Source organism: Aotus nancymaae, unplaced genomic scaffold, assembly GCF_030222135.1.
Source record: "Aotus nancymaae isolate 86718 unplaced genomic scaffold, 86718_ANA_hifiasm-v0.15.2.pri h1tg000008l, whole genome shotgun sequence".
NCBI classification, from domain to species: Eukaryota; Metazoa; Chordata; class Mammalia; order Primates; family Aotidae; genus Aotus; species Aotus nancymaae.
Genome location: NW_026988419.1, coordinates 22,924,451 through 22,940,821, shown reverse-complemented (window position 1 = coordinate 22,940,821; position 16,371 = coordinate 22,924,451). Strand labels below are relative to the sequence as shown.

The 16,371-nt window shown below is 35.8% G+C and overlaps 1 protein-coding gene across 3 annotated transcripts in view; it reads left to right on the top strand.

Annotated features, from left to right (window-relative positions):
- Nucleotides 1-16,371, top strand: part of CPS1 (carbamoyl-phosphate synthase 1) — a 155,689-nt gene that overhangs the window by 58,707 nt on the left and 80,611 nt on the right. For all 3 annotated transcript variants that reach the window (XM_064373038.1, XM_021667019.2, XM_021667021.2), the window contains 8 exons: nt 2,257-2,349; nt 7,948-8,037; nt 10,056-10,184; nt 10,746-10,852; nt 11,724-11,862; nt 12,698-12,775; nt 14,313-14,411; nt 15,295-15,390. In XM_064373038.1, the coding sequence (XP_064229108.1) occupies nt 2,257-2,349; nt 7,948-8,037; nt 10,056-10,184; nt 10,746-10,852; nt 11,724-11,862; nt 12,698-12,775; nt 14,313-14,411; nt 15,295-15,390 (831 nt within the window). The remainder of the gene's footprint in view (nt 1-2,256; nt 2,350-7,947; nt 8,038-10,055; nt 10,185-10,745; nt 10,853-11,723; nt 11,863-12,697; nt 12,776-14,312; nt 14,412-15,294; nt 15,391-16,371) is intronic.

Sequence of the window (16,371 nt, the reverse complement as noted above, 5' to 3'; positions counted from 1 at the left end):
CCTCCTCTGAGAATACCTCATCACTCTCTGCTTGTTTCTTCTTGCTATAGGAGGCTGAGTTTATTATTTCTTCACTTGAAATATCCATATTCCAAGTCAGAAAGAAACATTACTTCACTAATGTTAGCTAAATTTCCCAAATGCAACTAAAAGTTTTCTTACTGAATATAATTACATAAAAAGAAAAAGATAAATGATACAATTTGAAACTACATATGTGAGCTGGGTGCGGTGGCTCACACCTGTAATCGCGGCACTTTTGGAGGCTGAGGCAGGCAGATCACTTGAGGTCAGGAGTTCAAGACCACCCTGACCAACGTGGTGAAACCCGTCCCTATTAAAAATACAAAAATTAGCCAGGTATGGTGGGCATGCCTGTAATCCTGGCTACTCAGGAGGTTGGGGCAGGAGAATCAGTTGAACTCGGGAGGCAGAAGTTGCAGTGACCCAAGATCATGCCACTGCACTCCAGCCTGGGCAACACAGCAAGACCCTGTTAAAAAAAAAAAAGTACATATGTGAAAAGCATTCTTCAAAAAAATTTGTTGTATATTTCTTGTTAGAATATATGTGTTGACACAGGCTCTCTGTAAACAGAAAGACAAAACAGCTTTGAAAATAAAAACATGGGCAAATGCCCACAACCAGAAGGAAGACAGTGAGAGTTTACACAGTCATTCTATTCCACCTCTGATTTTATTCACTCTATCATGATTTTCCTGAGAATAGGTGTTAGTGAAACTGTATATCCCAGGGAGATTCTTGTGTTCTCTCAGCCTAATGATGTGTGAGAGCAGTAAACAATGATGAGGCTATGAGGGCGGGAAGGGAATACTGTTGGGAAAATCAATTCAGATGGCAGAATTGGCAGGTTGAACAAAATATAGTCAAGTCTAATGATTCAGGAAAACTTTCAAGACCACACTTGTCTTTCATGTGATATGTTAGGTTAGAATGAGCCCTCCTTTTATCATAGGCAGTTAGGTTTTCAAAATTGGCTGAATAGATGGGCACAGACAAAATAGTATTGACTCATATTTGTTTATCAGTGATGGTGGTTCATATTAAAAATGTGTATTATGGCTTTTACTACTATTAATCTTAGTTTGAAAAGTAAGATTGCATTTCTTATAGCATATTTTAAGAAAACGGGAAGAAGAACTGAAAAACAAATTTCAAAATTAGGGATCCATAAATATAGGCAAGGGATTATGTGACTTGGATTCTAAAAGTAACTAAGGGCCACCATGAAATTTAGTAATCTACTATGTAAGTGAAAGGTGGTTTTAGGTAGTTTTCCCAGACTTAGAGGCAGCAGTCTGAATTTAATAATAACACCAAAATAATCATCATGCCTATGTGACACACAGGTACGTTTTACACTCACTTACCCCCAAAAGTGACTTCTCCCCCAAGGAATACATTTAAAAGTGAAATGAAAGCTTCATTCTACTTCCTTCAATGCAATAATTTCATCAGAGAAGGGTAAAGCAATGAATTATTTTGAATTTTCACTCCTCAATAAAATCTTGATTACTAAATGTACCATGCCAATTTCCTAAGTAGGTAAAAGCAGACTTACTAACAAATAAGTAAATCTCAAGATATAGCTGAAAAAAGAAAACATTTTCATATTTAAGTTAGCAAGGGTAGTTTGTGAAAACTTTACAGAGGGTTGAACATTCTTTAAAGTTCAGGCGCTTAGGGACACTTGGACATGAAATCTAAAGCAGTGAATATTTCATTGTACATTCTAGAAATATATGCCTTAGGTTGCATTTCATCTTCTTTGTGAGTTAATATTACTATCATAGTGAATGAATTCCCGTTCTTTTTATTTTTATTTTTTGCAATTTTTAGATTTCTTATCATCTCAGTAGATTTATTTTTGTCCGCCTCTCTCACGAAATGTCTTTAGGTCACATACACTGAAGAGTGTAAGTCCACTAAATATCCTAATTTACATCAACCTGGAACCTGGAGATCTGAATTCTGATGCCTTTTGACCTTGCTTACATAAGGCAATGGTGTCAGCCCTAGTATAACTAATTGTATTTCCACGAGTATTTTCCAGAATGTATGTGCCAATTACTTAATCTTTTCAGTTTGAGAAGATGAAGATCTTGCACTGATGGTTATGAGTAGTTATAAAGATAACTAAATCTTGGAGCAGCTGCTTAAAGTCCCTGTGAGTTTATCTTGTCAACACCTTCATTGTTGCTTCCTCTTAACTGTCTAATTTTTTTAATTTGATAGGGTACCGTGCTTGGGAAGATTGAGTTTGAAGGTCAGCCTGTGGATTTTGTGGATCCAAATAAGCAGAATTTGATTGCTGAGGTTTCAACCAAGGTGAGGGGTTTTCCTTTATATTTTGTAGTTTTATTTTATTCCCTTTAGACCTTTCTTGAAATATCGAAATCTTTATTTAGAGTTCATCTTCCAGAAGGGCCAGCGTTAAGGGAAAAAGTGGTCTCATAGCAGCTAAAATATGCATTCCAAAATCAGTGCATTTAAAGCTGTTAAGTTTTTGTTACAGGCTTACATGTGAAACTTCATGCCCTGATTTAGAGGCTGTTTACTATTATTTTAGTGTTCCCCCACCTTTTCTGATTCTTCAGCTTGGAATTTTAGCAATGTCAAATAAAGGGAGCACTGAATTGCCAAAGACAGGTACAGTGATGATGAGGATTCAGAGCTAATAACGTGCCGGAGAGCCAAGAGAACTTTACAGAAATCAGGCACAGTAATCAAGAGTCTGGGGGCATGTTGTGCAGGGAAAATATTTATTCATACTCTAAAGATTCATTGTGTTATAGCTTTGTTTCAAAATTAATGTTCATAATGATGACTGAGTCACCCTAAGGTGAAATATCTTTAGCATATATTTATAAAAAGGTATAGAATACATTTTAGGAAGCAGTCCATTGGTTTTGATTGAATATCTATTAATGTAGGTATGAGTGAGTTTCTTGAGCTATAGTCTCTGTCCTTGGGGAGCATAAAGCCTGGTGGAACAAGCAAGCAAGTAAATCACCATGTGCAGAATCCTGTGATAAATGCTGTCCTTGGAATGTGCATAGCATGCTGCAAGGGCATGCATGGGGCAGCATTGAAATGGGATAGGTGCATCAGGAAGGCCCTGTAGAAGAGTTAGCCTTGTTCTGAGATACGAAGATTAGGTAGCAACAGTTTGGTAGATGAAGAACCAGGAGAACTTTATTTAAGGCAGAAGGAATGGCTTGTCAAGAGGCGTAGAGGTACAGAACGTGGTATGTTTGAAGAGTTATGCCCAGTTTGGTATGGCTGAACCAAGGGGTTCACACTTATTGGTTTACACACTTGGGCAAGGATGAATGGAGATGGACTGACTGAAGCTAGGTCTAGAAGATTTCATATCATCAATGAATCAGCACTTCCAGAAACTATTGCAAACTCATTTGGTGTCATTTTGGAGCAAAGTAAAACTGAATAAAAGAGCAAGCAACTAGAAGGTTATTGTAACTTATCAGAACAAAACTCATAGGAGCCTGTACCAAGCAGTAATAGCAAGAATGGATACAGCAACCTAGGTGGCAGATAGGAATGGGAGAAGGAGGGGCTGGATGTGGCCAGGTAAAAATCACCCTATTTTCTCAGCTGAGGATTTTAACTAGTTTGATTGAGCATAGTGATTATGTCATTCGATATCTGAGATGTTTATGGGATAACAATATGGAATTTTTTTTTAAAGAAAAGTTTTTGGTGTGCTTTGAAACTTAAAGGAAGCATCGCTACCTTCTGTTTTTACTGCTTACAAGGGAGATAAGAAAGTCCTTTCCTAGGACTATGTATTTGGTTACCACCGGGTTTTACTTGTGGAGAATTTACCAGTGGAAACCTATGTGGCATTATTGTTATTGGCTGGTTCTACCTTGGGGTTTATTAATACTATAGCAGAGATGGCTACAAACTTTTCTTCCATCACCAGTGTGGCAATAGAGCCTCTCAGAGAAACTCTACTTTATCCAAGTAGAAAGTGAGTGTTATTTGACAAAGGTGATTGAAATTCTTCAAAAGAAAGGAGTAGAAAAAGTACATGTGGATGCAAGATTTGATTTTAAATAGATGTATTTGCCACATTTTATTCCTAGATATAACATATACTTGTTTTGCCTATGATATTTTATAATTATCGTGGTCCATTCAAAGTGGCACCTCTGGTCTTCGAGGAAAATAATAATAACCAAGCTTTTTTGAACACTGTTAATTCTCATAAAAACTCTTGTCATAGATGAAGAAACCAAGGCTTAGCAAGTAAGTCTATTTAAAATAAAATATAACTTGCCCAAGTTTAGCGTCAATTTGACTCAAGTGACTCCAGAATCTCTGTAGCTAACCTCATACTTTTTTTCTTTCCTTTATGATGGGGGTTTGACAGAAAAGCTTTAAAAAGCTCAATTTCTAGATTTCTATTGCATGAATTCAGGAAACCTTTTCAAGACTCCCTGTGAGCCTATTTTCTTTCTTTCTAATTTTTTTTCTCTTGCGATGGAGTTTTGTTCTTTGTTGCCCAGGCTGGAGTGCAGTGGCACGATCTTGGTTCACTGCAACCTCCACCTCCCGGGTTCAAGTGGTTCTCCTGTCTCAGCCTCCTGAGTAGCTGGGATTACAGGTGCCTGCCACCATGCCTGGCTAGTTTTTGTGTTTTTGGTAGAGATGGGGTTTCACCATTTTGGCCAGGGTGGTCTTGAACTCCTGACCTCAGGTGATCTGCCCACCTTGGTCTCCCAAAGTGCTGGGATTACATGCTGAGCCACCGCGCCTGGCCTGTGAACCTATTTTCTACTTGGTCTGCATCGTATAAGGTCTGAATACGTTTGCTTCTCTACCTAGGGAACCTTCTCCTATGCTTTCTCTTTCTCCTTCTTGCCTGAAGAAGTCAATTTCAAGGGTCAGCTCATTGTTCCTTTGTGAAGCTTCCATGACTCATCTCGCTTTTGGATTCCACGTCATTTAATAAATAGCTTTAGTATAACAAGGATCAAATTGCATTTAACTCTTTGGAAGAATTGTTTCTCACCCTTGTCTGTGGTTGGATTACCTGAATCCCCAGCACTGCCCATGGTACCTTTCACATAATACATGGTCAACAAATAATAAATGAATAAAGGAATATTCAAAGCCAGTAAATGGTAGTTAGAGTTGGTGGTAAAGAAATTGCACATTCTCATTTTCCCTTCAAATCCTTTAATCGTTTTTCTTATGGTTCTAGTACCTCCATTATTAATATAATAAAATTATCATTATTACTAATAAGTCTTATTAATAAAAAAAGCAAGATCTATTGAGTACTTATTATCTGCTAGATATCTTCTAAATGCTTTACACTGATTAACTTACTCAATCTTCAGGGTAATTATATGAGATAGGTATTAGTAAGGAATCATTTACTGATGAAGTAACTGGGATGTAGAGAGATTAAATACCTTCCTCAGTGTGAATGGCCATAGGATTTATTCCTAGGAAGGCTCTGTCTAGTGTCTCCCTCTCAGGAAACATCATCTCATACTGCCTTTCAACATACTAGAAATAAAAGTTATACTGCTAACAGTTATACTATTAGTAACCATAGTGATACTACTATGTAATCATATCCAGGTAAGTTTACATTGCTGCACTCCTTCTACCTTTTACATTTGCAAAGTAAGGATTCAAGGATTTTTAATCAGAAATGGCAAAATATGTGAATATACTGGAAACGGACTCTGCTGGTATGAATATCATACCCCCTCCTGTGACCAAACCTTGTCATTGAGAGTCTTTAGAAAGGATGGTCCCATGCCCTTCCTGATACCCATTTATCTGGGAAATGATCCATGTTGTGACACAGCACCAATCAGAAGGAGTATAGAGAACATTTCATGAGGAAGAGTTCCAGCATGAGAGTTCTTAAAGGCTTTTTAAAAATTGTTATTAAAAGAGTAAAATAGTCTGAGTAGTAACATGTAAGATTCAGAGAAAACACACATTGATATTATCTGGTATTCTGGCTCCTTGTCAGAGAAAAGGATTTTGGGTTCCTAGGAATTAGTACTGAGTCATGATGTTCATGTCGGGCAGGGATGTGCATTCAGAACATGCTGAAGCCTAAGAAGTATGTGTTGTTAAAGAAAACTAATTTTAAATTAGATATGTAATTATTTATATAAATGGAATTTGATCATGGTGTATGCAATATTCACTTCTGATTTTTAATCTTAAAATTGGTCCCATTCATACGACTTCCCTTTGTTTTTATGTATATTCCTGTGAAATGATTTAGTTTGAAACACAGCATGATAGGGGGTGATGATAGATGATAGAACGTTAGAATTGAGAACTGTCTTGGTGATGTAGGCTAGCATTTCCTAAAGTAGAAAACAGTGGTGTGGAGCAATTCATCTTAAAAAATTCTGTGGTCAAGCAAGGTTTCAAAATGCTGTATAATATATTCTTCTCTGGCAAGTCCAAACACAAATCCATATATGCAAGTATCCATGAAGTCTTGGGTAACTTCTATTATTCTTATGGACAGTATTTAATGTGTTTGTGTAGAGACCAGCAAGAATGAGCATATCTGTGTTTTTATCTGTATCAAATCAAGGGAGATGCTGCAATGGTGAAAGCTGGCTCTGTTGTTTCTTAATGCCAGTGCAATTAAATAATGCTACTATAGCTATGATAAAATGTGTATTTGTGTCAGGAGATTACATGTATTTGCAAGTTTTGTTTAGCTACATGCCTTGAAAATGTTAATAACTTCATGAAGTCTTGTAATTACAATTTTCTATAGCCATAACTAGATGGTAATATTGCTTTATTTTATAGCAGAAGCCTAAAGTTAAGAATGAACCTAAACTTTTTCAAATTACCTGATGAGAAAGATTACCTGTGGCATTCAATTCAGCATAATTCCCCCAGATCATGAAAGGATGGGGTATGTTTTTTTCCTTCAGAATAGTCAGTGGGAGAAAAGAAACCAGATAAACTTTATATATTTTTTCCTCAACTACATCTAAGGATTATGATTTCACATTCTGTATAGACTTAGTGGAGAGGAAGATATTTTTGTCAAAGTGTTATTTCAAATATTCAGATTGTACCTTTCATCTGAAAATTTTCACAAATTCTGAAAGTGTCCTAAATTCATAGCGTGCTAGCCAACACTAAAAGCAGGAACCAGTGGGTGTGTGCCCAGCCTTCTAGGCTTTCTGTGTATTTCTATTATTTCTCCTTTTATGACTTTGGGGAACTGCTTCTTGGGTTACTGCCTGTGAAAATAGATCTGCCTCCCAGCAGTGCTTCAGACATAGATAATGATTATGATATGCTCTGGGATCTTTTTATGAAATCTACCATTTAAATGCAAACAATTGCATGGGGACCTAAAGGGACTGGTGGTCTGTATATCTGCTTAGCAATGCCTGTGACTCTCATGGTGACATTATTGATTAGGCCCCACTGCAGAAGCCTGATGGACAGTAATTCAGCTTTACCCCATTCAGTCTTTAGTGCAAGTTGAGGATCAAGTGGTATTTAAAGCACAATGTATCTATTGCTACATCTGTCTAGTGCTGAATCAGGCAATAATACTTAAGAATTTCATTGCTACTAGTTGTTAATGAGGCAAAACATGGGAAAGATGGTTAACTATGGACACAACCAGTTTCTTAGACATCATTGTTATTACTGTAATCAACAGTTTATCTAAAACAGTAAAGTAATTTTTTTCTTATAGAAAAGATACAGTCTGTGGCACTTGCTGTGCCTTTCCTACAAATTGTTTGTTAACTATCAGTCACTCCCTAGTAGTTAAACAATCAATCTCTTACCAATCTAAGTGCAAAGTATCCTCAGATGTGTTTATGGTTTTGCTCTGTTGCCCATAGCTGGGATTTCCCTCTCATTCTCTGGTTTTTAAAATGGCAGGATGTCAAGGTGTATGGCAAAGGAAACCCCACAAAAGTGGTAGCTGTAGACTGTGGAATTAAAAACAATGTAATCCGCCTACTAGTAAAGGTAAGTAATTTGCTCATCTCAAAGGTGAGGGTTTGTAGTATTGATCATTAGTGTTCAGCCAATTTCCTCTGTCACAGAGAAACTTAAACGTTCTTTCAGAATGTCAGGGATCTACACTCTTCTTGTTACTTTTGATTTATAAAATAACACATTTATCCCTGTTCAAATTAAAGATATAGACTGCTATGTTTTTCTTTTTTTAAAAAAATAAAAACCTCAAGGGCCACTAAAACATGGAAGAAAATGATGACTGTTTTTGTCACTTATTGACTGACCTTCTGAGATGCATCATGCTCCCTGTCTTTGGGGTACAGGGATGACCAAAAAGATAGTCTGTCTGATAGCTTCTCCTTTGGCCTACATTTATTATGCACCATATGTTTGTAGGAATCATGCCCTGACACAGTACGAACTTTCACAACTCTTAGACAACCAGTTAAAATTAAAACTTAAAAATTCTCAAGAACTCAACCATTGTAATAATATTTCTTAAATATAGTTTTGTTAGGACTTTTCCTTCTCCTCACTCCTCTGTCTTCTGTCTACACATCTCCCCTCCACACACACACACACACACACACACACACACACACACACACAATTTTCATAACACCAGATTAGCATGTGTTAGGGAGATTCTTCATTGTCCCTCCTTATTAGAGAATAACAGCAATATTCAAATCATGATTTCAAATTCTTATGAAGTTTATTAACAAAAATTTGCTTGGATAGCATGCATGGTAGTAGATGCTGTGGATGGCCTGTCTATATCTCACTCTCGATTTACCATTTTAATTCATATTGCCCATCTTCCAATTGCAAGTATCTATATCTCTTTGCCTGATGGCTGGAGCCTACCAGCAGGCAGTAAATACCGTAGAATTAATGATCTCTGGAGTAGCCTCCAACCAAAGCACAGAAAGAGTCAGTGTAACTACCCTAGATCCTTCATCCCATGGATAGGCAATCTCTAAGGTAACTATTCCACACTGGCTCTCAGAGTTCCCCAGTGGGCTTAAGCTTCTCTTATCCATAGTGGTAACTGCTTGCTAATGCAGACTTTAATTGGAATGTTTCATGATGTCACTTCCTCTCTATCTGATTCCTCTTTATCCAAATAAGCCTTTGTTTTCTCAGATCCTTGTTTCAGGAAATGCTTCATGGGAAACTCTCAAGGACACCTTCCTATGTGCTTTTATATTAAAATAAATTTCTAATTTTTCATTAGAATATAAATATTATAGATAATGAAAAAACCCTAGGAAAGAAGGCTGATTAAAACTTGATAAGACAAAAAGGCATGACTGAAGAAGTCCCTATGTGGACCAACTTAACATTTTCAGAAAATGGATTTATATTTTTTGCAACTGGTAGTGTGAAGGTAACCTACTCTGTCAGTCCAGTCATGGCATTTGTAGGCACTGAAACTTCCTTTGAGCGCAGGAGAGTGCATTATCTATTTTCTCAGGATCAAACCTTTAATGGTGTTTTTTTTTCCCCTCCACTTTCTATTGACTGTTGGCTCCATTTACATCCCATTAAATACAGTGAGCCACCCCATTTTTTTTTTTTTTTTTTTTTTTTGAGACAGGGCCTCACTGTGTTGTCCAGCCTGGAGTGCAATGGTGCAATCTTGGCTTGCTGCAACCTCTGACTCCTGGGCTCAGGTGATCCTTTCACCTGTTTCCTGGGTAGCTGGGACCACAGGCACATGCCACCATACCCGGCTAATTTATGTTTTATCTTTTTTTGGTAGAGATGGGGTTTTGCCCTGTTTCCCAGGGTAGTCTTGACCTCCTGGGCTCAAGTAATTCCCCTATCTTGAACTTCCCAATGTGCTAGGATCACAGGCATGAGCCACCAAGCCTGGCTCCAAAGAAATTTTTACTCAGCATTATTTATTTGAATTGTGTACAAATATTTCCTTCCCTTTAAGGAATGGTTAGTCAAGAGAAAGTCTAACAAAATTATACTTTGGCAAAGAAACAGGTTATTAAATTCATCATTCTCTTTTCCAGCGAGGAGCTGAAGTACACTTAGTTCCCTGGAATCACGATTTCACCAAGATGGAGTATGATGGGATTTTGATTGCGGGAGGACCTGGGAATCCAGCTCTTGCAGAACCACTAATTCAGAATGTCAGAAAGGTGCAGTGAACCTGGAATTAGCGTGTATCTGTGTGGGAAGTGGGGGCTTCCACTCTGTACCCTGAAAGGGCGTGATACATTTTATTTATATTCAGGAATTTTTCAATACTTCTGTTTGTGACTTCTGAGGCACTCTTAGTAGATATATTCTATGGGGGACCAATGAGGAGAGAATATCAGAGAAAATAGGGTTTTTCTTCAGACAAAGTAACTTTGGGACTGTGCCCTTGAGTTAAAAGAACTGGAGTCCGATGGCCAAGTATATTTTGCCTTACAGTTGTCAACTGACAACTCGTGGTTCCTCATCATGACCTTGGGACCCGTAAGACCTGCAAGTCTCTAAAGAAACATTGAATTAGTTTAGTCTGAATGTAAAGTACATCTTACTGAATTCTAATGCTACAAATTTATCAGTGATGTCCTTATTTATGTTCTCTTTTAAAATTCAGTTACTATTCTCTTTACCTTCTTAAGAAAAAAGGATACCTCATTTTTATTCACTCAGAAGCAACATTTTTTGGAACTGTACTATTTGGTTAATAAAAATTCTCCCTAATTTAGATTATGGAGAGTGATCGCAAGGAGCCATTGTTTGGAATCAGTACAGGAAACCTGATAACAGGATTGGCTGCTGGTGCCAAAACCTACAAGATGTCCATGGCCAACAGGTGAGGCGGTTTCACTTTTGCTTACAGTAAACCAACTCTGACATACTAACTAAATACAAAGAACTCTGAGAACTTGCCATTTATTTAGAGTAAATAAGTAACCATACCTTATATGATTGACAGTTGTTTGACTACCTGATATGATTGACAGTTGTTTGACTACCTGATACCACTTTTATTGCGTTTTTGGAAGGCGGCCTTCTCTAACAATAATCTTGTTATAATTTAAAGTTATTTTCCTTCCCTTGGCATAAGTTGAGGTTATAATACTCAATCGAATGATATTCCAAGGGAAATTGTTCTGATTTTAAGCTTGATTTCAGAACATTGTAACATTTTAAGAAGGTAGTGTGATTTAAGAGCCCAGAAATCTTTAGATCCTCTCAGTTTCTCCTTTTTGCCTTAAACGATATTAATTTATTAAACATCACGCTTTCCCCCATGGCCCACCCCTTACGTGAAGTGTATTTCAGGTGTGAGCAGTCATCTTTTTATTGTCTCCCAATAACTGTCTTCTGGCTTTAAAATTATTGTAGTTCTCTTAAAATAAGTCACTTATATTTGTCTGTTTCTGTTAAGCTGGCGAGCAATCCTTTTTGTGATGAGTGCAGTGCCCCCTTTTCTAAAACCGATTATAGAATTTAATAGACCTGTGTGTATTTAACACACAACAAAGCTTCCTGAATTGATTTTTGTTGGGAAAATTATTGGGATTAACAATCTGTGACTTTTCTCACAGAGTGAGTTTCACTAAGCAATTGGAATTTTGAATGTTAATAGGCTTTTCTTGTTCACCACTTTATAAGGAATACATTTATATTATTCTCTTCACTTTTCCTTTTCCCTATTCTTTTTCTTCTTTTCTCTCCAGAGGGCAGAATCAACCTGTTTTGAATATCACAAACAGACAAGCTTTCATTACTGCTCAGAATCATGGCTATGCTTTGGACAACACCCTCCCTGCTGGCTGGAAACCACTTTTTGTGAATGTCAATGATCAAACAAATGAGGTAAATGCTGTCAATAAACCTTTTCAGCTGGTGATCAAAATGCAGGGCTTTAAGAAAAACGATACATAAGCATTGTATATATTTATGAGATACATGTGATATTTTGATACATGCATAAGTAGTGATCAAATCAGACTATTTAGGATAACCATCACCTCAAATATTTTTATTTCTTTGTATTGAGAACATTCCAAATCTTCTAGCTGCTTTGAAATATGCAATAACTTATTTACCCAGAATATTCACCTAGAATTTTTAAATACACTGTGATGCAAATATCTTTCCCTTGTTTGTGACTTTTTGGAGGTTGGGGGTTGAAAAACAGTTATAGGTTTTGTTCCAGAGGTATCTGTGTTTTAAAAAGTCATTTCTCTTATTCTTGTTCTCTCATCAGTTGACTTGTTAAGATTCACTATTTCAGTCATTAATCAACAACTATCCACATTCCATGTTAGTGGGCTGTTGGTCCAAATCTGTTCGAGAGCAGTCTAGGTGGGTCTCTGGGACTTACCTGGCACTGGTGTAGTCTTTGAGAAGAACCTTGGAAAAGTAATTTAGGGCTTGGGGCCCAGAGGGGTTTCAAAGGCTGTAGACCAAATTTGTTATTTATTTATTTTAAAAGAAAACACATTTGGTTGAGTCTTCATTGACCCATTTTCCATACCTATCAAAATGGTCAGATATGTAAGTCCTTAAGATATTGAGCCATGCTATTTAATAGTACTGTTAGTTTAAAAATTTTTTTGAAGTATCTAACTCAGTTTTTAAATTTGAGCTATATCACTTGGCGTTCATTGTTACAGAAGGCATTTCTTCTCATTCCTTATTCCTTTAGGGGATTATGCATGAGAGCAAACCCTTCTTCGCTGTGCAGTTCCACCCAGAGGTCACCCCAGGGCCAACAGACACTGAGGTATGTCAGAAAGATGAGGCCTGTTATATATGTAAAAAAATATGTATTTGTGTGGAAATTTGAGAAACCAAAATAATCACCCCAGATGATCTTGAGCAGAACATTCTCAAAAAAAATTGCTTTGGTAACACACATTTTGTATTAAAATTTCCTCATGAATGTCACAGAGGAAATTTTTATCTTTTTAAAAATTTAAAATGGGAAAGCCCTTAAGAAACCCGAAGTGATGCTATTTATATTTAAACCCATTATCATTCTAATATATTTAGTTCTGAAATTTACAATTGTTGTACTATGCAAATGAATTCCCTCTTGCTCCCTCTCATTCTCCTGACTGAAATGAAATTTTAATCCCCCATCTGTGACTTCACAAAAATCCCTATGGCAACTGGTTGTGTAGCCACTAAGGAAGAATAAACAGCAGCAGGAGAAAAGAGGAGAAGGGGTGTGGGGAGGAGAGAGGGCATGCATGCACATACATAAATGATTCAGAGGCTTCAGAAATGAACCACAAGGAATGCTTAGAGGAGTTTTGTTTTTAATTACATATTTTTACTCTTTGTGTGTGAGCTCTTAGTTCATTGTTCAAGCACATCTTTCCAAATAAACACTTCTGGTAAAATCCAGAAAAATCTGAAATCTATTGTGACTTCCCCAATACCCATGGGCCTCCTCCAGCATCAAATCTTCATTGTCAGAACTCTCAGAAAAGACTTCTAGGTAAAATGAGGAAGATAATAAAAGCTTTCCTTCTGCATGCTCTGTTCTACTCTCTCATGTATAATTTGCCTTTTTAGATATTTGTATTTTGTTCTTGTTTTAATGTTAGAAAAGACTGGTTCTTAATAGCCAAAATCAGTATTATATTACCAACCCATGATGAAACTCATAAATCAAATTTAGTTAAGTGTATCATCTAACACATGCTAAGTAATTTTTTAATTTAAAATTTAAATTAGCATATATTAGTACCTTGGATTAGGAACATTGCAATTAAGATATGTAATAATATCCTCTATCACATAATTCTTTTTTGGCTTTCCAATAATTGCAAAACGAATATTCTTTGTTGTAATTTGTCATATCTAGTGAACCAACAGAAGTAAATCCTCTGACAAAGTTTAATAATAATCTTCAGAAATTGTTTTTTAGAGCCAATAGAAATTTAAATTAGTATTTCTAATTTTCTATATAATAAGTGATATAGCTTCAATTGTTTTGTTCAACTAGAATTCGGTTTAGAAGAAGCAAATGATATACCGGTTGCTAAAAATTTGGCATTCTCAGAAGGCATCTGATATATTTATTGCTTATTGGAAAGTTCTTTTTTATAGGACTTGAACAGAAGTGTTTATTTGATTCAATTCTTACAGTAATAGATATTTAGTTATTGACAAGAAAGCAAAAAAATATGAAATGTTATACTAAAAATTATTTGTTTCTTATCTTAAGTTCAAATTTAACTGGGCATCTTGTGTTTTATCTGGTGAACTTAAGAATTTTGAAGCTTCTAACTAGTTGGTTATTTTTTTTCTAGTATCTGTTTGATTCCTTTTTCTCACTGATAAAGAAAGGAAAAGGTACCACCATTACATCAGTCCTACCAAAGCCAGCACTAGTTGCATCTCGAGTTGAGGTCAGTAAGTGGGCTTGTTTTTGGTTTATGAATTTTGGATTGTTCTGATTATGTGATGATTTTTAATAACTGAATGTTGTAAGGCATACTAGTGTTTAATAAAAGATGACTGGTATCGTTGTAATAGACTGTCATTTTATAATTAATTATTTGGTTCCTTCTTGATGATGTTTAGTGGAACTTTCATGTTTTGATTTAAAATAATGTCTTTTAAAGTTTACTGATTACAGAGCATTTGTAATAACATAACAAAGAATAGAGTTTGTTTTAGAATTTATTTCCCATTATCCAAAAAGCCATAGCTCTATGTAAACATGAGATACAGTTCAGATTACAGAATCATTATAGATGGTAGAATTCCTTTTGTTTCAACTAAGATAACTGTTATTCAGCATCATGAACTGAATATTTTACCTCTAAAAAGCAAAGGGGCAAGAATTAATATAGCATAACACTTAAATCCTTAATTTGAATATGTATGTTAGTGTGATAAGGTTTTTACCCATTTCCTTCATAAACTACACACACATACCATTATTATTTAAAATTTAGAAGGATGTATGTGTATTTGAAAAAATACCACACATAGATATATTTACATATATGTATATATTTTTGGATATTATATGTTTAAATAAAATGTAAATCCCTTCTAAAAATTTTTTACTTAAGTGAAAAACCTTAATAAACTTTGGAAATCACATTGAAATTAGAGATATTTTAAGTTGTTAGTCTTTTTCCCTATATATTACATTTTTTATAACATTAGACCTTAAATGAGCACATAAACTTAGATGATGCAGTTTGTCTTCTTCACTCTTGAAAATGTCTTATTTTCACCATTTTAGCAATAATAACAATGTCTTTTTATTATTGCTTACAGGTTTCCAAAGTCCTTATCCTAGGATCAGGAGGTCTGTCCATTGGTCAGGCAGGTGAATTTGATTACTCAGGATCTCAAGCTGTAAAAGCCATGAAGGTGAGAGAATATGATCTTTACTAGAATTAATATGCTTCCTTTAATGAATCTAATTAGTGTTTCATAATTTAGATTTATGACACTACCTCTTTTCAAAGTTGCTATAATTATTTTCCTTAACTGTGCCTTTATACATCTTGTATTAAAGAAGCTTGATCAATGAGCAAGAATTTCACCTTTCTCAAATGTGCACATCTGTAAATGAAGGAGGGTAATCTCCAAAATTATTTAGGTTATTTCCTACTTATTGTGAAAATACATAAAGTCCCATTTATTGATGCTGTTTATTTCTTTTGAGGCAGTGAGCTTTTCAAATATACTTGTCTTTTATGTGAAAGATAAATTTTGGGCATCTTTGGTGCTTTAAAGTACCTCAAATGTTCTACAGGATGCTTCAGGTATCTCTATGGTTGAAATGGGAAACTCCAGTTGGAGGAGCAAGGGCAACAGTGCATTTCATTCAGGTTTTAGAAATTATTATCTGTCGCTAGGGGACCCAGTTCTCCCATCAGTGCCTGGGAAATGGTATGATATGGCAAAATTTTCAAGTAAAAAAGATTTGATACACAGATGTGGAAGGATATCCTCCTTGTTTATTTAAACACTCTGGAGATCTCCCAACCCCTATTGTTGTAAAATAAAACTTTAGAAAAATTTCATTGTATATTTAAGGTATTTCTCTTGAGGAATTCAGTTGGTACCCCTCGTTGAGCTAATCAGGACATTCAGAGACAGTGTGAGCTCTTGTTGACATTGCTCCAGGCTTTGCAGTGTAATGCCGTTCACCAGAGACCAGGCTAGTAGAGGGTAGCAGAGTATGGCAGCAGAAGACTAGCACAGCAAATGTGGAAAAAATAAGTTGGCCAAAGGTTTTCTTTTTTTAAAAAATTTTGTTAGTATTCTATAGTTAAACGTTTTCATCTGATAGGGTCTGTTGAAGCGGTAGAACACAGTCTCAATGACTTAGTCTTTTTCCCATTT